A 23,547-nucleotide genomic window follows, 5' to 3' on the forward strand; every position below is an offset into this window, starting at 1 on the left:
GAAACTTTGCACGTTTTATTTATTATCCGAACAGATCTTTGCTATCGTCCGATTATAATTATTCCGATGGAATAGCGACACCTTTGTTGGAAATTTTTCTTTTCCTGTCTCTCTTTTTTTTAACAGATTTTGGTGAATTAGGAAGAATCTTTTCTCTTACGTCCAATTTGTTTATCAAATACTGTCGTAATGACTGTAATGCGTTTAAACCGCCGCTTCCATTTTCAAATATCATCCATATCCTGAATACATCATCCTGAACAATTGTCTCTTCGTATTCAGAACTTCCAACTTCTATCCAGAGTTTACAAGTAAGCAAGGGAACGTGTTTAAATACTTTTTTATCAGAACTTTCTTCGTTTTCAGTCCTAACTATTGACGTTTCATCTAAAGAATTTTTATTAGCTTGCTCAATATCATTGGATTCTTTTACGATAGGTATAGAATTGGAAATTTTTCCTACATTCGTTTCGATACATTCTTCATCCTTAATTCTTTTCAGCCTCATCTGTTGCGCTAAACGTCGTTTTCTGCGCGCATGCTCCCACGATTTCTCTCTAGCAATTATTCGACAGGACCAACTGTCGAAATTGTCTTCAGGAATGGATAGGTCTTTTAAATTAATCTGTAACAATACAAAATTTAATTTAAAACTGACTAAATTATATATAACTTTTAATTAGTTATGTAATAAATAAACTCAGCACTAGAAGAAATAATTACGTTTAATTCTTCTGCCGTCGTTTTTAAAAAACTGATTAAATCGTCTAAACAAGAAAATTTATCATTTATAGGAAATGTTATCGAAGTTTTACAATCCTTCTTTAATGACTGTACGATGGATTTTCCACTTTTTCTGATAACAGGTGCGGTACTCAGGTCCACAATGTTTTTCGGTAAGAAGCTCCAAGCCAAACCCCATCTATCAACAAATGTAATTTTAATCACTATAAGCAATACTTCATTTATTAAATAATTTAGTACACAATAATATAATTAATTAAGAAATTAACTTATACGTAAACTTGTTCTAATAACTTACGTATCGAAACAAAAAATTTTAATAATAAAATTGAATAAGCCAAATTTTAAAAATTTATTAATTTATATAATATTTACCGTGTTGTGTGACCTTGGCAGAACTCCGTCCACGTCATGTTCTCTATATTTCTCGATCTTATTAATTTTTTAAGACTGAACAAATCGGCTTTCTTGCCAATCATCGTACTGTAGATCTTTATTCGATTTCCTAAATCGACACTTTCCTCGATCATCTGTGTCACAAAGGCTACTTCACCACCTATGGTTTTCAATTCGCTATCATTTCCACTAGGCGCGTTTCTCGGTGGCAAAACTTTTGCGATTCTTTCAGCATCGCCTTCGCTCTCGAAAAATGGCGGATTGCATATCGAAAAGTCGTAGATTTTATCATCTTCCATTGCGTCCTTAAAAATTCTATCGGAATTTACTGTAACTACTACATTAAAAAAAATATCTCGTTACATAGATTCAAGTTTTTAGTTTTAATATCTTAAGCATGTTTCTCGTTATTTTTTTTAAATGAAAAAAGTTTTAATAGTTCTTACCTTTAATTAAATTTTGCAAGTTGTTTCTTGTTATGCATTTCTCTGCATACTCTGCACTTTTCTTATCCACTTCTGTGCCAATTACGTGACATCCATAGATTTTTGCCAGCAACAGAGCATATATACAAATTGCTCCTGTTCCTATTTAAAATAAAATTATTAAAAAAACATTTCATTAAACTGCAAGAATAAAAGACATTTACTAAAATATTATCATTACATTCTAAAAAGCAGGATGTTACAAAGCTATCTGTTACAGCTATGATTTTGTGACATTTATTACTCTTATATTAATAATTTCTTATTTGCTTTATAAATATAATATTTGAAAGCTTCAACTATGTTTTACAAAGTGCTTCAAAGAAGCTTTTGTATTTACCAATATCAATGCCTGTAATCTTATCAATTTCCAATTTGGAGTGCCTTATCAAATCTTCTATCCATAGAACGTAATTCATGCGCAGAGTGATTGCTGGGTTCAGGTTGTTTGGTGGAATGTTCACATGTAGACCAAAATCGTGCTTCAAAAGTGTCTCTGTAAGTACACGTAGGCTCTTCTTATTTTGAAAGTCAATTCTGACTTTTCCCACAATGTCCTAAAATAATGCGAATGTTAATAGAAAGCTGTAGGAAAGCATCCTATTCACGCTGCTCCATTTAAGAGCATTGTGTTTATATTCCTTTAAATGTAAAAATTATTTTTAATGTATATACAAATTTCTTTTCTTCTATACTTTTATATATCATTTAGACGCACACACATATTATTTTATGTTGCCTTCTTTCTTGTTTATTAAGCCGCGGAACTAATATTATATTTATTACACTTGCATAATATTACTCTGTGAATTGCAAAAGATATTGTAGCATACCATGATCGCAATTTCGCGAAACTCTGGATACAAGACTGCGAGTTGCTTGTAGTCTGGCGGTTTCTTGTATTTATTCCTCGGATGAATATATCTTTTCACGTTCATCCTGATATCAATCGAAAAGACCTGCTTATTCGTTGAATATGATTAATTACAATTGTCATTCGATCATATTTGAGCTAATTGATCTTGTTCGCAAATAGTCACATGAGCCAGGTTCAAAATAAGACGTCATATTTTTTTTTTATTTTGGGAATATTTAATGTCCCTTCAACCAATTTTTAGTCCAATTATGATTATATAGGCACAAGACGTCATATTTGTTGAATTCAAGAATCGAGTCCCAGGTATTCTTACGTCCATGGCTAAGAATAATTCAAATAGAAGATACGCGAAATGATAGCTCCACAAGCTCTAGTTACTTTTGTCCTGATTGGCTAATCACTAATTCCACTGAACCAATAGATTTTCAGACATTACATATCGCGGATCGGAGCACCAATAAAAAATTATCACGCTAAAATGAACATCAGGCACAGAATGAAGAAAGAGATATCTTCACTTGAATAATACTTGGTTCTATGCGCAACGCGCAACACGGGACGAGAGAGAGAGAGAGAGTGAGAGAGAGAGCGCGTGTCGATGTCGATGTGTGCGGTGCGTTCGACTTTTAACCATCAAGTGGCGCCGCGTCACGCGGTCGGAATTCGGCGCGCGGAGTGGGGGGGCTGAGGTACGGGGTAAAAGTGGGGGGACGCGCGCGCCTGTGCGCCGCGCGGAGTGGGGGGTTGGGGTGGGGGGTGAGAGTGGGGGGACGCGCGCACCGGCGCGCGCGTCCCCCCACTCTCACCCCCCACCCCAACCCCCCACTCCGCGCGCGAATTCCGACCGCGTGACGCGGCGCCACTTGAAGGTTAAAAGTCGAACGCACCGCGCACATCGACACGCGCTCCAATATTATATATTATATATTCTATGGTTACGCGATTTGAAATTGGCAACACTGTTCATGCTATAAACTATAAACTTTGTGACCATGCTATAAACTATTGACACGGATATAAGGCATCTAAGATGGCGGCGGCGGATAATTTCACGGAATGTTATCGTTGTGAATGTGTATAAATGTCTCAACACAGATGTCTATACAAATCTGTGTGTCTCGATTAACGTCGTGCGACGTGAAAATAGACGCTAAATCTGAGGCATCTAAAATGGACGCAACCGTAGACCTGTCACTCCTCAGGAACTACTCCCCGCGTCTAAAAGGGTACTTTACGTTCCGTCCAGGTATTCTTACGTCCATGATTTTTATATTTTCCGCGATGAAATATTTATTTTTTATGGAGAAAATAGATTTGAACATACAAAAAACTCAAAAATGCAAAAAATAAAAACTAATAGAAAACTGCTTATACCTATTATTACATTGCCTTATCTGTTAATGCTGTTTAAACGAGAAAATATATTGGATTTAACAAATCTTTAGAAAATTATGTTTGCATAATAAATCTCTGCAAGCATCTTATTAATAACCATTCTAAAAAATTAAATCATGTAAGAAACATATTTTAAATATTAAATTTTTTTATAAACATTTCATTTTCAATTCATTTAACTGTATGTATTCAATTGTATTTTTAATCATACTATTTTGTTTACTAAATCAATCTTTTTTGTATCTTTTATGATTACAGAAATGAGATAAATCTTGATAAATTATAATAAATATGATCGTAAGTGAATGTGAGAAGCTCTACAATTTTATTGAGGAAATGGAGCACATAAGAACCATCAAAGTTCATTGTGTAACAAAAAGTTATACACTAGCCACTTTGATACGAACATTCATATTCAAAGTGGACAAAAGAATTGAATAGATGAAATAAAATTGAATGTAGCTCCATTATTAACTGTTATTAATCCTTTAAAAGTTAAGATTAAAAAGAGAAATGTATAACAAAATAAATGTGTAATAATATAAACAAAGTTTTATGACATATAATACTTAATAACAATAAATCAGAATATTTAACGATTGACTTTATAGATGGCTTATTATGCCGGCGCGATCCCGACATCGCTTACCGTCACTCTGCAAAACGATTTCTCTGATCTTAGATCTTTCCAAACAGTAATTCTTCGAGTTTCACCGTGTTGTCTTGTTATCAGTAATCTCGTGACTGGTACCCTCGCCCAGTGTCTTCCTAATGCCGGTGTTAGGGTGGAAGGGTTTATTTGATCGGAGGAATTCCATTGAGTAACTGAGTTCACCGTGATCACGATTGCCTGACATTCTGCCGTGAGAAATCGACACGCCTCGGCCAAATCGTCGAGCTCATAAGTCGTTTCAAGATCACTCTGATCTGCTTCTCGCGTTATCTTGAAAGAAATAAAAAAATAATTGATTGTTAAAAAATGAAAGCTTATATAATTCCTAATTTTATATACTAGTTAATGTAAAATTAATTATAAATTAATTATTATATATAATAAAAATTGGTAAGAAATATTATTTCTTAATAATATTAAATACGATACTCTCTCTAATTATATTATATTAATACGTGTATAAAATATAATCAAAGTATTTTATAAATTATCATCGATAGAGATTTATCTATTAATACCTTAAAGATAACTGCTGGTAAAGAATCAATAATCACGAGATTAAATCTTCTTCCTTCGAGCGACATATTATTCCGCTCCGTTTTATAGATAGTTATTAATTCGCGCAAAACTCGTATTAATTCACCAGACGAATTCATAAAACAAACTTTTGTACGTTGCAGTATGTCTTCTATAACCTGGGAAAAAATACAAAATTTATGCTTCCAAAATTTAATAATCAAAGTTAATAGAAATTGATTTGATAAATTTTATTCGTATAATGCGGTATGAAATTTATCAATGCATAAAAATATTTTAAAGACAATAAACATAATCATATATAAAGCTTTCACAATCTACACAAATATAATCTTATTCTTTTTTCTTAGAAAATTATTTCTTTTTCTAATTGTACTGACATATAATCGGTTTTCTAATGTATAAGCTAATTATATCCGATTCAAATTTGAGTTAGAATCTGATCTAATCATTAATTCGATTTATTAACGCGTCGATGTTTTGATTAACATTTAAAGTTATTACCTCTTGCCTGCAGTTTCTCGCTTTTAGAATCTCTTCGTATCGAAGTCTGGAAAAATCTCTTTTTGTATCCAAGTACCACACAATGATGTCTGATCGAACAGCAACATTAGCAGCTATTGTCAAACATAATTGTGTCTTTCCAGAAGCTGATGGTCCGCATAGCTCGCACAACTGTCCAGGATACAGGCCATCTTTCAGTAACTCATCCAAACTGTTCTAACGAAAATCAGATGTTAAATATCTGTATCTTCTATATTGTAACATTTGAAATCTTAGACACATCATGCAAATATTTGTGTTTATTGAAATTATTTTGATTAAGAGTTAATGTGTTTTAAAAATACCATTTTATGTTGGTCGAAATATAGCTGCGTTCTATTTCGAGGAGCTCAATTGCATTCATTTTTGTGCCACCATGATTCTTCAATATGTGTTTCTTTATTTGCAATATCTCCTGCAAATGTTAAAATATTATACTGAATGTGTAAATATTGAGTGAATCTATTTCCTATCAAAATTTAATTTTTTAGTTTATTCTATTTGTTTATAAGTAAATGAAAAAAATTAATTGGATTAATACCAATAAAAAAAACTAATTTTTAAACTAGATTGTGTTCCATTCAAATTTTGATTCTTAATATCTAAACATATGCGATACTCACAACACACATTTTCATTTATTCTTTTTATTTTAACTAATACATACCGTATGCGATAGACCAGTGAAGGTCACCAGTTTAATCGGATCCGTCGTGACAAAATCCACGATTGTAATTACATTTCTTCGTCGCAATTTCTCTGTCACCATTTCCGACAAACTCGGATGAATGCTCGCCTTCAATTCAGTCATTCTTCAATCCTCTGAATGTATGCATGTACATACGTTGAATATCTAAGAAATAAAAAAGAATTAAAGTTCGGAAGAGACTTTGCTTTTTTAAAAAAGTTTACAATGAATTTGTGTGTTATATATATATATATATATATATATATATATATATATATATATATATATATGTGTGAGAAGAGTTTCAACAATTGTACGATAGTGTACTGTATGAGCGTTCGATTAAAAATTTACATATATTATAAAATAACAGATTTTTAACAACAAAGAAACGATTCAAACCTTTGCTTACTACTGCTATGAGAAGATGAAACGTAAGATTAACAGATAAAAAATACTTAATAACTTTCTCAGCAATGTTAAATTAATCAACATATAAAATAACAGATTTTTAACAACAAAGAAACGATTCAAACCTTTGCTTACTACTGCTATGAGAAGATGAAACGTAAGATTAACAGATAAAAAATACTTAATAACTTTCTCAGCAATGTTAAATTAATCAACATATAAAAATGTTATTTTCCGAATTATTCAAATCAACAGTCATGACGTACGAACATCTAGATGATGCACTCGAACGAAAAACCTAAAGTCACCAGTGACTTTAGAATCTAGTGTAAATCTAGCGACTTTAGAGAAACCTAGTGACTTTCAGAAAATCTAGTAACTTTATCTAGTAACTTAACTTTTTTCGTCGACATTTTTCTTCCTAGGAAACAAATGTTCCTATTGGTTGCCGGGCGATATCGGAATGCGGATCTACCTTAATAATAAATTCCAGGTGCACCGATATTTTATTGCGCGGCATTTCAAAAACGCGCGCACCACGTAGACGCAAATTCCGGGATGCTCTTCCGGTGTTCATCGACGACGATCGAGATCCAAGTCGCGCACTCGTTCACTTTCACTTCTGCCGTGGACGAGGTTCGTCGGAGGGGGAGAGATCCAGCGAGAGAGAGGGAGATCCGTTGGACGTTCCTGCCTATACTTTTACCTCCAATTCCCGGAAGAGATCCCGGAGCGCGATCGTTTTCGTCGAAATGACGATCGTTTCCGCGGCGACGAGGGTGACCGCGCGCGAGGATGCCGCGAGGAGGCAGCGGCACGCGGTGCTCACTCGCGAGGGAGGACGCACGTGCGCGCGCTCGACGATCGAACGGCGCCCCCGAGACACAGGTCGGCACCGAAGCCCCGGCGATGAGTCGCGCGACACCGCCGACGAGAGAGTGATCCCGGAGCTCGATGCACCAGGTACGTACGCGAGGAGATATAATATTTCTTATTCTTCTTCCTTGTATTTTATGGCGCCAGAGTGGTTAAAAGAATCGGATATAATATTTGAATAAGGCAAAAGAACGTGAGATTCTCTCTACGCCACGTGGCGAGTGCAGTTCGGCTCTATCGATCGTCTTCCATGCTGAGATTTATTCTGTTACTTGAATTTTCAAGCATTTTTTTCTCTCTTTCTCATCCTCTTTTTTTTCTCAATTTTCTTCAATATCTTTGAATATGTATTATTTTATTTCGAAGATACATATGTAGCCATATATAATATATATAGCGAAGCTAAAAAGATATGTTCTTTCTCACATTTCTTGCGAGAGAAGGAAATTATATAAAAGTGAAAATAATGTATCTGTAATATATAATATATCTGTATATATTCATATTTCATATTAGATGCTTAATTAATGCATGCGTGTTCATTTCGAGTGCAAAAAATGGAATTTGGTGCCAACGAAAAGAGCATCGAAATATGTTTATTATAGAGAAAATTATACAGAATATAGAAAGGTTGAAAAATTGGAATTTAATCAGTTAAGAGAAGCAAAAAGTTTATCCTGATTAATCATAATCTCAAACGTTTCTAGTAATTTATTTATAGCTTATTTAGACTTTACATTTTGCACGATTTAATAAATTACTATAAAATCTATCACAGCATACAGCATGTAATTATAGTTAGTTAGTTTAAAATATATTAAATTTGACTAATCAAAAGAAAGAGATTTTAGCTCTTTCTTCTGATTAGTCAAATTCCAATTTTTAATATTCAATATGCGTAATCCGATACGAGCTTTATTTATAATCAGCTTAATTGTGCTCGAATATGGGCCGGTTTCACCATCTCTGATTAACTCAATCGGCCGATTAAACTATATCTTTGTCTCTTTTTAAGAACGTAGCTGAAAGACAAAGATATAGTTTAATGTTTAATCGGTCGATTGAGTTAATCGGAGATGGTGAAACGGCCCCATGAGTATTTATTCCTCGTAGGTGAACTTCCGGGAACTGGATAAATTAAAAACGAGATTGATAATACATTAAAAAATCGGCGAGAAGGAGAGAGGAGAAATAAAAAAAAGTGCAAAGAGTTGAATTACAAAGAACAATTCTCTCGAGCGGTGCTGAACTTCTCGGGGATATATGGATTCGAACGTACGAGCCGGCCGACCAATCGCGCGCGTCCGTCGATGCCACGTTGTCGCGCGCTGCGATCGCGGCCGACCAATGGGAGAGCGGCGCGGCGCCATCTTGGCGCGACTGGGGGGAAACGTCTCGCTTCTCGCCGCGGCTGAAATTTGTCTCGCAGCGGTCGCCATGTTTAGAAGTGCGTACGCGTCCTTGGGCGTGCGGTGTGACGATGTATCGTAAAATATTAGATATATCTCATGCGTCGTATGTTACGTGAGGTACCCAATTGCGATTTGACCCACGCGGATCGCGGACGTGACGATCATTCCCGTGGATGGCGCGCCTACGTCGCGGAAATTTGTGATTACATTATGGTAAGTCCGCGGTCATCTCGGAGCCAACGCCAACATGGCGGACGAGAGATTTCCTTTGTATCGCCGCGCCGCGCCGTCTTGTCCCGCGTCGGGGCGGCTTCCCCGTCCGTCGACGAGGTCGCCTCCTCGCGCGTCTGCAGCCTTCGTCGACGCGAGCCGACTTGCGTTTTCCGCTCTCCGCGTTTCCGTCGCCGGCTCCCTCGCCTCGATATAGCGCTCACCGTTTCCTCGACGCACGACGCTCGCGGGTAGCCACCAGATCTCGGACTATCGTCCCGTTTGCCGGTCTGGGATCTCGCGACACCCGCGATGACACACCTCTTCTCCCGACACTCGCCGATCCCCGATATCCCGTCGTCACGCGCGACACCGATTTTCGCGTATGTATTCGTCGCGTTCTGCGCAATATCTATTCTTATTTATTTAATTTTTTTTTTGTTTAACGAATCGACGAGGCCGTGCCCAACTCCTCCAAATTCACCGCTTTTTTTCCTTCGATTTGCATTTACGAACAATCGAGGTACTACCGTCCATCGACAAACGAATGAGCTCGTTTATTGGAGATCATTGTTACTGTTTTTTTTTTATTTTTTTTATTTATTTACTTTTGGAATATTTCCGTTTATTTTTGTTTATTAGATAGTTTACGATATCAAATAAGAATTTGTGTATTCTATGCATTATTTAAAGATCAAAGCTTTTGTTACATTGCGGAACTGCTTGTCTGTTTAATATACATGTTTATCTAGGTATATTTTCAATGTATATTTTGTAATCTGAATATTTTACACACGCACACATGTCCTATTTCTTTATTATATTTTTGTCTATGATAGTATACATTTAATGATTGAAGATATATATCGTTTAAAATTTAATGAAATTTTATTCAATTCTATTTTTTATTAAATTATTTCAAATATTTGTTATTAACAGATTATTGTTGCTAGCATTTTTCTATTTTTTTTACTCTTGTTTTAATTCTTTAAATTAATAATCTTTTAGCTTATTGGATGTAATTTTTCATAGTTTAAAAACATATTCAAACATTTCATATTAAGAAGAAAATTAAATAAATACATGTACAAGCAGTTTTCTTATTAAAATTTAATAATTTTATATTTAAAAATTACATGCATTGAATATCTCTAAATTTTGTTTTCTCAAATTTGCTTCTATATTTTAAACTTTTTTAAACTCTATTTTTCAGGTTTTTTTTTTCTTTTTTTTTCAAGAAAGAAGAATACAGAAACAATTATATATAGTATTAATCCTTTAAGAACATAGATGTGTTAGTAAGATTTTTAGCAGAAAATTTTCAAGAATTATATCAAATTATACAAGTATAACAAAAGCTTCATGCGAGTTTATGTATCGATGGTATTGAAAGATATTTAAAGACATGCACGAGAAAGAATCTTTATATTGAAAATATATTAAAAATATAATATATATTTTAATGAATTCTGTTGTAGTATATACAAAGTATATATATATATATATATATTGATGTTATTTAAATAAATAGAGTTTTTTCAAAGGATTAATATTTTAATATTTATACTTTGTACGTAATAAGACATGAATATTTATGTGGTGCAAGTCACTGTGAATGATTGTACAGTGTAACATTTTATTTTTTCAGCATAACGTGCAATGAGTGATAAGCAAGGTGCACCTATTTTACCACCCCTTAATCGGGGTGCAACTAATAATGGCGGAAATAATGGAGGTGCAGCTCAACAGACTGTCAGTCTGCAACAGGTTCTCGCTACTCAAGGCCTCAATGTGCTTTCTACTAGCGGGCAACAGTTTGTCATTACAAGCCAAGTTCCTGGTCTTACACAGGTGAGCCTCTATGCTTGCACATTCCTCAAGTTGAAATGTGTTGCGTGAAAAAAATATATTTATATAATTTATAATTTAGATTTGTTTAAATAAAAAAACAAATGCATCTTCTTTTCATGAAATACAGAATGTTTTTTATTTAATTTTATTATATATATTAGTAATTAATAAATTAATTACAATCAACAATTATGTTAATTAGTATTATTTCTACATTATTTATTAATTATTACTATTTAATAAAATATTTGTAATAGCTAATCATTAATTTAATTAGTAAATAATTATATTCAGCAATGATTATATATCCAAGATTATTTTAATCTTGATTATTTCTATTATTCATTAAGAGCATTGTTAATATAATCATGGATTACTCTGTAATCGTATTAACTATTAATTTATTAATTCTTGCGTATTTTTATTCATAGGTCATACCGAATAACGTCACGACTAATGCGAGCGGAACGCAACAAGTCGGCGTCACAAGAATCGTCAACATTGCGGGTACGCCACCGCGTAACGCGGCTGGGAATGTCAGTGTTGCCGGCACATCGCCGTCGGTCGTGTCGCGGCCACAGAACTCCACCAAGGTAGTGTTAGCGACGTCGCCGAAACTCGTACGCACCTCAATGGGCAACATGTTCGTGACACCGATGTCGTCGCAGGCGTCATCGCCACAGACGCGGGTGCAATCGCCGTCGCCGTCGCCGCCGGCGAGAAAACGATTGAAATTATCGGAGACAACAGAAAAGGCGGTCGCACTCGACGCTAGTGATTATTGTAGACGGATAATGGAGCACAAGATACGGCGGATGCGTATCGTACGCGAGAAGTACAAAGATAATGCGTCAGAGTTATTCTTTTTGCACATCGGCGGCAACATGATGGACTATCACAATTGGCTGAAACGGCCCCCGACGCCGCAATATTTGCACTTTTTACGCCAGCATCCGCTCGATCCGGATGACGACGACGAGGATCTGACAGCGCCGTTATCATCGGATTTCTCGCAGTTGGCCGCTATCACCACTGTTGCCGCCACCACCGTCGCTACTGCTATTACTACTACCACCGCTGCTGTCACCGCCACCGTTGCAACAGTTACCGCCGGTTCCACGGTGGTACAAATCCCGAATCAGAGCGCGGAAGTTAAGATCTCCGGCGCCGGCGTCACGCCAATAGCGCTCGCCACCACCCTGCCTGCTGCGGCTTTAGCCCAGCTCAGCCAGCAAGGTAAATATCGTCTAATAATTAAAGCAGCAAGAAAATCTAATTCCTCGCTCTTATTTCGAGCAATATTGACTCGTTATTTTCTTCGATTCTTAATGCATTCTTCGAAAATGGCATTACGTTTGTGTATTAAGTTACACGATATCATTCTTTTACTTTTGTATATATTTGTTATTTGCGGCGGATCCCTATTTGAGACGGTGCTGAATTTTCCCTTTAAATAATCGTGACAGTTTAATTAATAATTTTAGTTAAATTAGAATTGCTTTTATTTTTTAAAAGCTTTTAAAAATCTAAGATCAATGCTAATATTAAACAAATAATAACTATTAGATGTTTAGATTATCTATTTCATTAGATATCACAAATTTTCGAAAAATATTTTAATATGTTAGACATTTTTTTACAATTAAAAAAGAGAGGATATTAGTAAAATTATTTTATTTAAAAAATTTCAGTTAATAACTATTAATGGATTTATTATACTTTTATAAAATACTATTTTTAAAAGAGTATATAATGTAGAGACACGTGGAGAGAAGAAGGATTATATTTCATTAAAATCATATTAGATGTCACACATTAATCCTTATGAACAAATCGATCCAAATCGTGAATCGAATCCTGATGAATGTTTTGTAGTTACTAATTACAGCATACACATCTCCTGCACTTTAATAGCAAAAACTTGCGTTTGTTGATCAGTTTTCGCTCTTTCTCTCAACATATATAATTTAAGACGTTTATTTGACGAATATTGTTGCAGACTTATTTGACTTTGTCTTTAATGTAATTACAAGTCTTTCTCCCCTCCCCCGTTCGAAGATATCTTTATCATTATCTTAAAAAAGTATTTTTTAAACATTAATTATTTAATAAGCGTTTCCTTAATTCGTGTTATACTTTAGCTACTATTCATTACCATGGATAAAAAAAATCCGGTTATTGTGTACCGAATAAATGATCATTTGCACACTAGGACAAGTAGCAGGTAGGCCTCAAGGGGGCCGCCATGGCATGGTATTTGCCTTCCGAGCGGCAATCCAGTCTTCACCGTCAGTCACCGTTCACCCTCCATCCGCTTCTACTCTAGCACCTACGCTCATTATAGGTGATTACCGCAGGTCGCCTGTCGTTTGTTTCTTCGTGTCTTTTAAGTCGCTCCATATATTGGTTTCGCTTTCGAGCAATCCGTTAGTTGCTCCATATCCTTGAGTTCTCATTGAAAATCGATTATTTTCTTGCGTTATACTTCTGTATTATACTCTTGAACCGTTTGAATGATGATTGGGAGACATTCGCCAAAAAAGACACATCGCCTACTGCTATTAAAAATATGAAAGGTAGAAATTTGTATTCACACTTTGAATAAGTCAATTGTACACAATATAAAAGAATTGGCAGAAAGTAATCACCGATTCTTCTTTTATGTGAAAAATCTCAAATGGTTTTTCTATTAACTTAATATATCTTTGTTAGAAGCTTTTCTTTAATATTGTTAAATTATTTTTATCATAAAACCTTTTGATATTTAGCTCTCAATAGAAAGAAATGTTGCTAGTTAAAAGTAAAATATAAAAAAGAATAATTGTTTTGTAAAAAAATCTCTTTACCAGAATATCTACTAAATAAATTTATAAGTTTTATCTGAATACACTTATGTATCCAAAATCACATATAACAATATGTTTTTTCACTGTATGTTACTTTATGCCAATTATACAGGATAAGTTAGACAAGAATAAATAACATGTTATATGTAAATCTACAACAATGCTTTGTGTGGCGATCGACCTGATTGTTATCAAACGCAAACGCATGTTTTTGTTTTAAGCTTGGTAAGAATAATGTACATCTATTCCCTATCGTCTCTGTATCACACACATACACATATATTTTCTCAGATGTAAATGGAAGCGATTAGTTTATTTTATCTTAATTAGCGTGTTTCATGACAGTTTTTATTTCTTACTTTGGTAGTTATTGTTGACCTTGTAGATATATATCATCTCGTTTTTTTGCCTGCGGAATCTCTCTTTAATGTCGCCAAAAATTTATTACTATCGCTATTACACGCGTGAGGTGTATAATACTTTGGATAATTTAGTACTGAGATTTAGAGATATTATTTTAATTTAGCAATATTACCTTAAAGCAGGGAAAGTTATTGGATAAAAATATTAAATTATTGAGTTTACATTTTTAAAACTCACGTATTTATTCTCATCTAAAAGAAATATAAAACGTTGTTTCATTACGTCTGAGTTATGTAATAGGATATTTCTATCATAAATATCCATTTATATTATAAATATATATTTAGCAATCATTATTTAATTAAACAAAAATTAGAAAGTTATGAAAATATGATAATACAAAAAAATTTATCACATTGAAAATATATATCTTACGCGAGTAAATATGTTAAAGAGAAAACGTGATGAATGGTGGATTAAGATAGCTTGTAGATCAATATAATTTCGTAAATAAATAGAAAAATGCGGGTGTTTAGAGAAGATTTTTAATCGCCATATTATTCTACTTGTAACTTGAAATTTTTAGCAAAGAGTGGCACATTGATTGTTGAAATTAATTGCTTCTAAAAACCAATGACTCACTTTTCCCTTCTTCAACTAAATTACTATTCATCAGTGTTATATACGCTGCTATATATCGCATTTGCCAGCTCTTCCATTTATGTTACATCTATATATAAAATTTGTCATATATATATATCATAACAATCTTTTCAACCGTGTTACAGGTGGAACACCGGTGGTTGCGGAATCATCGAAGCCGGCGATTATGATCACCGCACCGAGTCCGGTGGTGGAAAAGCCATCGTCGTCGATAACCACCACCGTCACTCCGAAAACGCCTACGACAGTCGCGCTCAATAACCCCCAACCTGTCGTTAAGCTCGTTAAGTTGTCTGCACCTACTACCGTAATTACTTCTTCTGATATCACGAACAATCAGGAGCAAATTGTGGAAAAGGCTAAACAGGTGATTGTCATATTCTTAGTAATTGATTCTGCATACCATTTTTTCACGGTATAAAATGCATATATAAATCAATTAAGATATTAACATCTTATTGAATATGTAAAAATTTTAATAACTTAAATTATTATTTAAATTCTTTAAATTAATTATTTTGAATTATTATTTTGTTATTTGATGCATCATTTTTATATTCAAAATTGAACATTTTATGCTAATGATCATGATTATTGGAAATGCAGGAAGCATACGTGATGCAGAGGATCGCTGAATTGCAACGTGAGGGATTATGGTCAGAGCGACGATTACCCAAAGTGCAGGAACCGGCTCGAACCAAAGCCCATTGGGATTATTTGCTAGAAGAGATGGTCTGGTTGGCTGCCGATTTTGCCCAGGAGCGTAAATGGAAGAAGGCTGCGGCAAAGAAATGTGCACGTATGGTGCAAAAGTACTTTCAGGAGAAGGCGATTCAGGCGCAGAAGGCTGAGAAGTCGCAAGAACTTCGATTGAAGAAAATCGCTAGCTTCGTCGCCAAAGAAATTAAAACTTTTTGGACGAATGTCGAGAAGGTGAGTTAGAAGAAAGCTAAAATGTATATTTAATTAATTTATCATAATTTATCGATTTAAATCCATGAAAAAATTGTTTCAATTTATTTTAAATTTTATTACTATTTTATCATATTCTTTTTCTCGTATAAAAATAAATCGCGCACGCGATTTGATTCTGCTCTTCCCTATTACCCCACACTAATTAAGCCGACCTTCTCGATGTATCGTTATCAGAAGCGTGCGCTCGTTGTGGGAACAGCAAAGTCTGCGCATTGTGTATGGTTGTGTGATTCCTTAAATTCAACCAAAGAATTAGTGCAGGACATCTATTATTAAATTATATTCCTATAATCGATAGTATAAACACGATATATCGCATATGTTTTTAGACTTGAGCAGATAAAAGTTATCAATAATAAAATTAGATAAATATAGATATATATAGATAAATATAGATAGAATTTCTATAAAAATAATTATGCAAAATTGTGATTGAAATATATAAGACATTGCTTCTACATTGTCATTGATATCTTTATTATTATTAAATTCTTGTACAATTTGTTGACAGTTGGTGGAATATAAGCAGCAAACAAGACTGGAAGAAAAACGAAAGAAGGCATTGGATCAGCACTTGAACTTCATCGTGGGTCAAACAGAGAAATATTCCACATGGTTGACAGAAGGTCTCAACAAGACCGATGGTCCACAAAGTATTCCAGCTTCCATAAATAGTTCGCGCATTTCTTCGCCAGTTCCACAAGGAAAATGTCATTCCGATGGTATGTTTAATTTCTATTATAAAGCATAATTAATTTTATTGGTTAATTATATTGATTTTATTGATGGTATATAATAAATAAAATGCATTAATATTATGTATAATTGACTATAATAACATTAATATAACAATAATGACATTTATTTTAATGCAATTATTGTTAATAAAGTTATTTTATGACAGTAAAATTTAAAGCATAAAACTTTTTAACTATGATATTGTATAATTACTCTATAGAATTGTGCAGTAATATTGTATAAATTCCTAATTTAATGGCTTTTACTATTATAATTTATAAAAGACACTTCGGAGTTTAGCTTTTGAATTTTATATGTTGCATAAATTAACTTAATTAAATTGTGTACTGAATTGCATATAAATTATTTTAACTCAATCTTTTTCCTATAATAATAATAATTCCATAACAATGAATTGTGTAAATTATTTTAATTATATAATAGGTTTTATTTTTAATTGTGTTGTATAAACTGTTTTACTTTCAAATTATATGTACTATTTACTAAATTAAAATCTTAGTTTAATTTTATTATGAATTTACTGTGTGATTTTATAATATTATATTATATAAATTATTTTAGATTGTACAATATATGTATTGCACTTTACAGAGGAATTTCAGCCAAACCAGAGTTCAGACGATGATGAGGAGACTATAGCTAAGGCCGAAGAGGAAATGAAATTAACGACTAATCACAAGGAAGAAGTGGAATTATTGAAGAGAGAATCGGAAATACCTTTGGAGGATCTTCTGAAGGACTTGCCGCCAGATTATTTGGAGGTTTGCAACAGAAGTTCATCGCCGCAAAACGTAACGAACGAAGCTGAGCTAAATGTATGTTTACATTTGGATATGGGTAAAAAAAGTATTTGTGCATATTCCATTTTTTTAGATTAATTTTATACAAAGGAAAAAGATATTGTTGCAAACTTTTTTATTTGATACTAATAACATCAATGTATTCTGATATAGAAACACTATGCGATAATAATTTTGTCTTTTCTATAAAATTATTTCAAAAAGATGAAAGTTTGGAAAATTGTTTTAAATTACTTTAATGGATAGATCTATTAATATAACATTTTAATATAAAAATATTAAATTCTCTTTAAAAAAATTGATTAAAATAGCAATTTTTTAATTGTTAATTTGCTGCAGGAAAGATTAAAGAAATTTTACAATTTTTATTATAGGACAGCAAGGAAGCGGCTGATGCGGATGCAGATTTCGTCGCAGCATCTGGTGAATCCTCGGATGAAGAAGATACTATTATGGAAGAGGAGAGGCTCGAGGGAGAGATCGATTACAAACGGGAACTCGATGAGCTTAAGGTATACAGTTTTTCTGATTTGTAATCATTAATTGTTCTAATATTAAGAAATAAATGGACGATTGTAATTCTTTTTTTGCCAGATTGTTAGATGTAGAATAAAAATATGCTCGTCTTCATTTAGGCTGACAACGAAATGTCTATTGAAGAACTTGCAGCCAAATATGCAAATATGTCGGACATGTTGATGGACGTGGACGTGGAGGCCGAAGGTAATTATAATTGTACTACATTATACGTATAAAAGCTTTGTCATTATAGTTTTTTATTTGTATAAATTATCACAGTGATGATACTACCAATCCTGACGGTGCGAAATATTGGTTTTCATTTATTTCGATTACCCTCCGTGCTGTAAATTGAGGCATTTGTCTGAGATGATTTTAAAAATTATATAATTATATAGCATTTAAAAACAAATCGAATTTAATAATCAAATACTATTTTTTATTTTCCTTTAGGTACGGATAAAGAGAACAGCGACAAGGAAGCGGCACCGGAAACCGAGGACCAAACGAGCAGTAGCGAGAACGAGAGTGAAGAGAGTGATCGCGAAAGCGATGGAGAGGAAGAGGTTTGGACTCGGAGCGATGCCGAAGCAGATGTGGGACTTCAATCTCTCCTTGAAGATCCATCTGAAAAACAATCGGATAGCAGAGTGAGTTATGAAAGATTTTTTTGTTATATATATAAATTTTTAATTTTTTCTTCTACAAATTAGCGGATTTGTAGTGAGTTATTTCTTTTAAATCAATTTTTTATTATTATTATATATATGCTAATGTTTTCTTATAGTTCTTTCGCAAGACATGTGATTACTTTTGATTATAGATTGCAGACGATCATTCGGACGCTCGTAACGAGATGGATAACGTTGCCGCGTTGGCCGAGAGTATCCAGCCTAAGGGAAACACATTGCTTACTACTAGTGTAAGTCTTTTTAAATTTATGTTCTTACTTTTTTTTCGTTAAATCTTATTATCAAAAATATAGATAAAAATTGGTTTACATTTTATATCATTGTTCAACATTTGATATCTTAATAATAAGGAGTCTAAAACTAAAATTATGCTTATTACAATGTGGCCTACTCGAAATTATATAAAACATAAGATTTTATTTTTTATGTATATTTCTAAAACTTATTTCAGAAATGTTTGTTTTTAGTTGTTTACAAAAATAGTTAATATCTCAATAATTTTTAGCAGGGTGAAACTAATTCCAAGAGTTTTATAATTTATACAAGAATATATCTTGCACATTGTTCCTATATTTCAATTATTTTACTCTGTATCGAAAAATTAAAATGATAAATAATCCTTTCAATCCAAAGTGATGAAGCAGTAATTTTGCTCATTATTATTTACGAAAGGAATATTAATAGTGATCGTTTTCTTATGAATAAATGTCTATTTTATTTTAGAAAATAATCACTACAAGATTATTAATAGATTATCTCACTATATTACGTCAATTTTTTAAATAGATTTTGACTGTATTTTTTTTAAATGTCCAAATATCAACAATTTCAGAATTATAAATCTTTTTTACACAATCTCATTACACAAGAAGCAATTTTTGTGCAATAAACTTCAAATTATTAATTAGAATATAAATGGGCAAATAGATACTAAAAAATTGAAATAAATGCATATAAATGTTAAATTCTCTCAACATAGCTCAGAAAATCTTAATAAAATTAAGTTTGTGGCTTTTTTGTAATTACATCTTGTATAGAATCTAGTTCTTATTTATCATCTTTTGTATATTCATTAACATTATATTTATTTTTTCAGGTTGTCACTAAGATACCCTTCCTTTTGAAACATTTCCTTCGCGAGTATCAGCATATAGGATTGGACTGGCTTGTCACTATGTACGAGAGAAAGTTAAATGGCATTCTGGCAGACGAGATGGGTCTAGGTAAAACTATACAAACCATCGCACTGTTGGCGCACTTGGCTTGCGAGAAGGGAAACTGGGGACCGCATCTTATAATTGTACCGACTTCCGTGATGCTCAATTGGGAAATGGAATGCAAAAAGTGGTGTCCCGGATTCAAGATATTGACGTATTATGGGACGCAAAAGGAAAGGAAACAAAAAAGAACAGGTATATGTCACTATAAAATATAAGATTTCTTTTCTTCATATAAAATTTTTATATTTTTATTTACCTTTGACTTATGATTCATTGATATTAATCGCTGCCGACAACAGACATTAGTTCGATATGACCGATATCTGTTTTATAGTACAGCGAAATAGTAAAATTCTCTATTAAAACTCGCGTGTCAAACGTCAATCTGACATTCTGACATACGAATCCTGTCCGGAGAAACAATTAAATATTTAAATCAATAATATTTAATGTAAACTAATTGTTTATATTATATAAAGTATAAATTTATTTTTCTGCGTTTACAGGTTGGACGAAACCGAACGCTTTCCACATATGCATTACATCTTACAAATTAGTGATACAGGATCACCAAAGTTTTAGACGAAAGAAGTGGAAATATCTCATCTTGGACGAGGCGCAGAATATTAAAAACTTCAAATCACAGAGATGGCAATTGCTTTTAAACTTCCAGACACAACGGTAATTAATCTATTAAGATTATAACATTTTTTCATATTTAATTAAGGTGGTAGTTTAATTTATAATTTGTGATAATCATATACAGTTAAAAAATGAGATAAAATTTAAAATAACAAATACATTTATATATATCGAGTTTATTAATTGAAAAATTTAGTAACAGTCATTTAATCCACTTATTTAAGAAGTATTTTTACTGATTTTTCCAAATTTTTAAGAAAACAATAATGATTATTAGAGCGATATGTTTGTTTGCATAAGTTTGATTTCAGCCAGGAAATATTTGATTTAATAGTAATCCAGTTATTTTTTTCTGACATCATAAAAGTTAATTTTAAAATTGAAAAAATTAGATTTAAATATTAGATAAATTGTAGAAAATTAATTTTATTTTTATTTGCTTGAGATTTTAGAAAATAAATTGAATCACTCTTGCACTAACTCATTCGATTGAAAGTAATAGAAATTGTTTCATCTGAAGCATTATTGCATCGCTTTCATTGTAGGAGGTTACTTCTTACTGGCACACCTCTTCAAAACAATTTAATGGAACTGTGGTCTCTCATGCACTTCCTTATGCCTAATGTATTCCAATCTCATCGTGAATTTAAGGAATGGTTTAGCAATCCTGTTACAGGCATGATCGAAGGCAATAGCGAATACAACGAGAATATAATCCGTCGTCTGCACAAGGTCTGTACGTAGTTTTTGATCTTTTCTCTTTTTTTTTTTCATGTTTTTTGATTTAATTTGTAACATTATTAAAGAAATTTGATTTTATAAAAGAAAATTATTTTTATTCAGCATAGAAATATATTATCACATACATTAAATTTTTTATGATAATATTTAATATAAACAACATACTCCGTAGGTGTTGCGGCCATTTCTCTTACGACGATTGAAAACCGAGGTGGAAAAACAATTACCAAAAAAATATGAACATGTGGTCATGTGTCGTTTGTCAAAGCGTCAGAGATTTTTGTACGATGACTTTATGTCGAGGGCTAAGTAAGTGAATTCTTTAATGCCATATAAGCGATCAAAGTAAAAAAAATATTTAATTTTTTTCTAATTGAAAGTGCAGTAATATTCCTTTCATTTTGTTTGTCCACAAAATATTGTATTTTTATCATACAGTAAAATGTAATACGAGTAAATAAAAATGTATTATTAATATATCCAAAAATCCAAGATACATAGAAATAATTTGTATTCTTCTGTATAACAGAAAATAATCTGTTATATACAAAAATTAATTTTTGTTATATAGTTATATGTTGTTATTTAAGGATATTAAAATTATTAATTACTGTTTATATCTTTATCAACAATTTATTTCGTATTTTGTTAAAGGACGAAGGAAACGCTCGCCAGCGGAAATCTATTGAGTGTAATTAATGTGTTAATGCAATTACGAAAAGTATGCAACCATCCGAACTTGTTCGAGGTACGACCGACTGTTTCGCCGTTTCAAATGGAGGCACTCGAGTTTTTTACCGCCTCGTTGGTTTGGAGTGTATTCGATTACGATCCCTTCAAGGTAAAACAATAACCGTGTTCACAATTCGCTTGTTTTATTATTGAAATTCAAACAACCATTACTCGATTTTTGCAAATTGTAATTTGACTTTTACAGCACATCCAATTGTCTAGCCTGAACCTTTCGCTGTTAGATCTGGAATTGAAGCTTAGTGCATTTGTTGCGCACAAAGTGACGCGATTGCAAACACCCAGAAAGCTTATAGAGGAAATAGATAGCCAGCCAGAATCGATGCCGAGGTGTCCGTCCGGCCGGTTTAAGATAAATGTTAGATTGTCGAATCAAGCGAAGCCAACGCAGCCGTCGAATACACATCAGCAGCAAACGCCAACTAGGCTGAAGAATCTTGCTGGAATATTACCCACACCAAGAGTGGGTACGTCCCTTTCGATAAAATCGTTAAATACGAGCCAGGCTGGTTCGGGACGAGGTAAGTTTAGGACGGTGCTATCATATCTTACACTATTAACATTTTGGCGGTCTCATTAACATTTTCACGGAATCATTAACGGCAAAATTATTTTGCGAGGCAAAAATGATGCAAAAAATTAATGTCAAAATATAATCAAAACAGTCGAAATACAAAAAGATAATATCTAAGATAATAATAAACGTCCGTTAATACTATAGTGAAAATAAAATCTTGTATATTTATAGTATGTGTCTTTATATAATATACTATATATAAACTATTATATATATTCTCGTTTTAAAATGCGAAAATAATTCTTATTCTAGATTTCTTATTCTCTATTTCTAAATACAATAATTCTTATTTTTAGGTGTTACGTTGAGAGTCGCAGGTGGTCAACAATTGCAAGGATATTCCGTACAACTAGTGCCACATCAGGGTAGCGTGAAAGGTAAGCAATTCTTGTTTTTTTATTAATTTTTTTTTCACTTTTTTAGTAACTTATCTTTAAATTATATGGCATTTTCCAAACTTAGAAGTATGTCACCTATAATTATATTTTGTAAACAATCTGAAATTTCTCAAAAATTTTATCACGTATTTTTTTCAATTTCTATAAAAAATATTTAATTTTTCTTATTCAACTTTCTACACGAAACATCTTATTGATTGTATAAAACAATTTACGGAAAGCTTTTAATTGCTTATAATTCGAAAAGAAAAAGATTATTGTGTGCATCATTAATCAGTGGTTGCTGCTGTTTCTCGCTAGGCAATCATTTTTGCAGTGATGCTATATCAATAGTTCCTTATACCAGCTTGTTTATAATCTTTCCATTTATAAGCATTCTAAAGCTAAGGATACAACTATTCAGAACCAGCACTTGTAGTTAAACGCAAAATATCTGAATACATTTATATTCATATTTATATTTTAATTATGTTTTCTTACATTTTGCTAAAAATAAGATGATTG

General features: G+C 32.7%; 3 protein-coding genes across 14 annotated transcripts in view; 1 reads left to right on the forward strand and 2 right to left on the reverse strand.

The window, feature by feature from the left end:
• Positions 1 to 49: 49 nt before the first annotated feature.
• On the reverse strand, positions 50 to 2,996 carry LOC145940154 (U6 small nuclear RNA (adenine-(43)-N(6))-methyltransferase). 2 transcript variants are annotated; one of them, XM_083045055.1, is made up of 7 exons: positions 2,459 to 2,985; positions 1,966 to 2,182; positions 1,587 to 1,727; positions 1,120 to 1,477; positions 724 to 922; positions 464 to 625; positions 240 to 387 (listed from the first exon to the last, which is right to left on the reverse strand). In XM_083045055.1, the coding sequence occupies exons 1-7, from the start codon at positions 2,561 to 2,563 to the stop codon at positions 373 to 375; spliced, it is 1,197 nt and encodes a 398-aa protein (XP_082901181.1). In that variant the 5' UTR covers positions 2,564 to 2,985; the 3' UTR covers positions 240 to 372. The 2 variants fall into 2 exon arrangements, with proteins under 2 accessions (XP_082901180.1, XP_082901181.1); XM_083045054.1 differs by having other exon boundaries at positions 50 to 625; positions 2,459 to 2,996.
• Positions 2,997 to 4,510: 1,514 nt separating this feature from the next.
• On the reverse strand, positions 4,511 to 7,354 carry Rad51d (Rad51 recombinase D). Of its 3 annotated transcripts, none has more exons than XM_083046382.1 (6): positions 7,225 to 7,354; positions 6,318 to 6,503; positions 5,956 to 6,065; positions 5,612 to 5,822; positions 5,089 to 5,265; positions 4,511 to 4,840 (listed from the first exon to the last, which is right to left on the reverse strand). In XM_083046382.1, the coding sequence occupies exons 2-6, from the start codon at positions 6,459 to 6,461 to the stop codon at positions 4,517 to 4,519; spliced, it is 966 nt and encodes a 321-aa protein (XP_082902508.1). In that variant the 5' UTR covers positions 6,462 to 6,503; positions 7,225 to 7,354; the 3' UTR covers positions 4,511 to 4,516. The 3 variants fall into 3 exon arrangements, with proteins under 3 accessions (XP_082902508.1, XP_082902506.1, XP_082902507.1); XM_083046380.1 differs by having other exon boundaries at positions 7,148 to 7,288; XM_083046381.1 differs by lacking the exon at positions 7,225 to 7,354 and adding an exon at positions 6,741 to 7,117.
• Positions 7,355 to 7,575: 221 nt separating this feature from the next.
• The window catches only part of Dom (domino helicase), a 32,668-nt gene continuing 16,696 nt past the window's right edge, over positions 7,576 to 23,547 (forward strand). For 4 of the 9 annotated variants that reach the window (XM_083046373.1, XM_083046375.1, XM_083046374.1 and 1 more), the window contains exons 1-19: positions 9,070 to 9,250; positions 10,896 to 11,098; positions 11,530 to 12,334; positions 13,311 to 13,442; positions 15,096 to 15,337; positions 15,577 to 15,903; positions 16,457 to 16,667; positions 17,296 to 17,519; positions 17,879 to 18,016; positions 18,140 to 18,227; positions 18,477 to 18,673; positions 18,847 to 18,945; positions 19,812 to 20,127; positions 20,442 to 20,616; positions 21,123 to 21,309; positions 21,491 to 21,627; positions 21,973 to 22,159; positions 22,256 to 22,589; positions 22,942 to 23,022. In XM_083046373.1, coding sequence (XP_082902499.1) covers positions 10,907 to 11,098; positions 11,530 to 12,334; positions 13,311 to 13,442; positions 15,096 to 15,337; positions 15,577 to 15,903; positions 16,457 to 16,667; positions 17,296 to 17,519; positions 17,879 to 18,016; positions 18,140 to 18,227; positions 18,477 to 18,673; positions 18,847 to 18,945; positions 19,812 to 20,127; positions 20,442 to 20,616; positions 21,123 to 21,309; positions 21,491 to 21,627; positions 21,973 to 22,159; positions 22,256 to 22,589; positions 22,942 to 23,022 — 4,072 coding nt within the window. In that variant the 5' untranslated portion in view covers positions 9,070 to 9,250; positions 10,896 to 10,906. Of the gene's footprint in view, positions 7,713 to 9,067; positions 9,251 to 9,568; positions 9,771 to 10,895; positions 11,099 to 11,529; positions 12,335 to 13,310; positions 13,443 to 15,095; positions 15,338 to 15,576; positions 15,904 to 16,456; positions 16,668 to 17,295; positions 17,520 to 17,878; positions 18,017 to 18,139; positions 18,228 to 18,476; positions 18,674 to 18,846; positions 18,946 to 19,811; positions 20,128 to 20,441; positions 20,617 to 21,122; positions 21,310 to 21,490; positions 21,628 to 21,972; positions 22,160 to 22,255; positions 22,590 to 22,941; positions 23,023 to 23,547 lie in introns of those variants that run through there. The other 5 variants (XM_083046368.1, XM_083046371.1, XM_083046369.1 and 2 more) reach the window with 4 other exon arrangements.

This window comes from Prenolepis imparis, unplaced genomic scaffold (genome assembly GCF_030444845.1).
Source record: "Prenolepis imparis isolate NDT839.2.m4 unplaced genomic scaffold, iyPreImpa1.0 SCAF_9, whole genome shotgun sequence".
Classification (NCBI taxonomy): Eukaryota; Metazoa; Arthropoda; class Insecta; order Hymenoptera; family Formicidae; genus Prenolepis; species Prenolepis imparis.

Excerpts from the sequence above, each read along its gene's own strand:
- Rad51d (XM_083046382.1), bottom strand. The coding sequence starts at position 6,461 with ATGACTGAATTGAAGGCGAGCATTCATCCGAGTTTGTCGGAAATGGTG. Across the intron at positions 6,066-6,317 it reads TCACTGGTCTATCGCATACG|GAGATATTGCAAATAAAGAA; the intron begins GTATGTATTAGT and ends TAACATTTGCAG. Across the intron at positions 5,266-5,611 it reads CGAGAAACTGCAGGCAAGAG|GTTATAGAAGACATACTGCA; the intron begins GTAATAACTTTA and ends ATTTTTTCCCAG.
- LOC145940154 (XM_083045054.1), bottom strand. The coding sequence starts at position 2,563 with ATGAACGTGAAAAGATATATTCATCCGAGGAATAAATACAAGAAACCG. Across the intron at positions 1,728-1,965 it reads GATTACAGGCATTGATATTG|GAACAGGAGCAATTTGTATA; the intron begins GTAAATACAAAA and ends TATTTTAAATAG. Across the intron at positions 626-723 it reads CGACGGCAGAAGAATTAAAC|ATTAATTTAAAAGACCTATC; the intron begins GTAATTATTTCT and ends GTATTGTTACAG.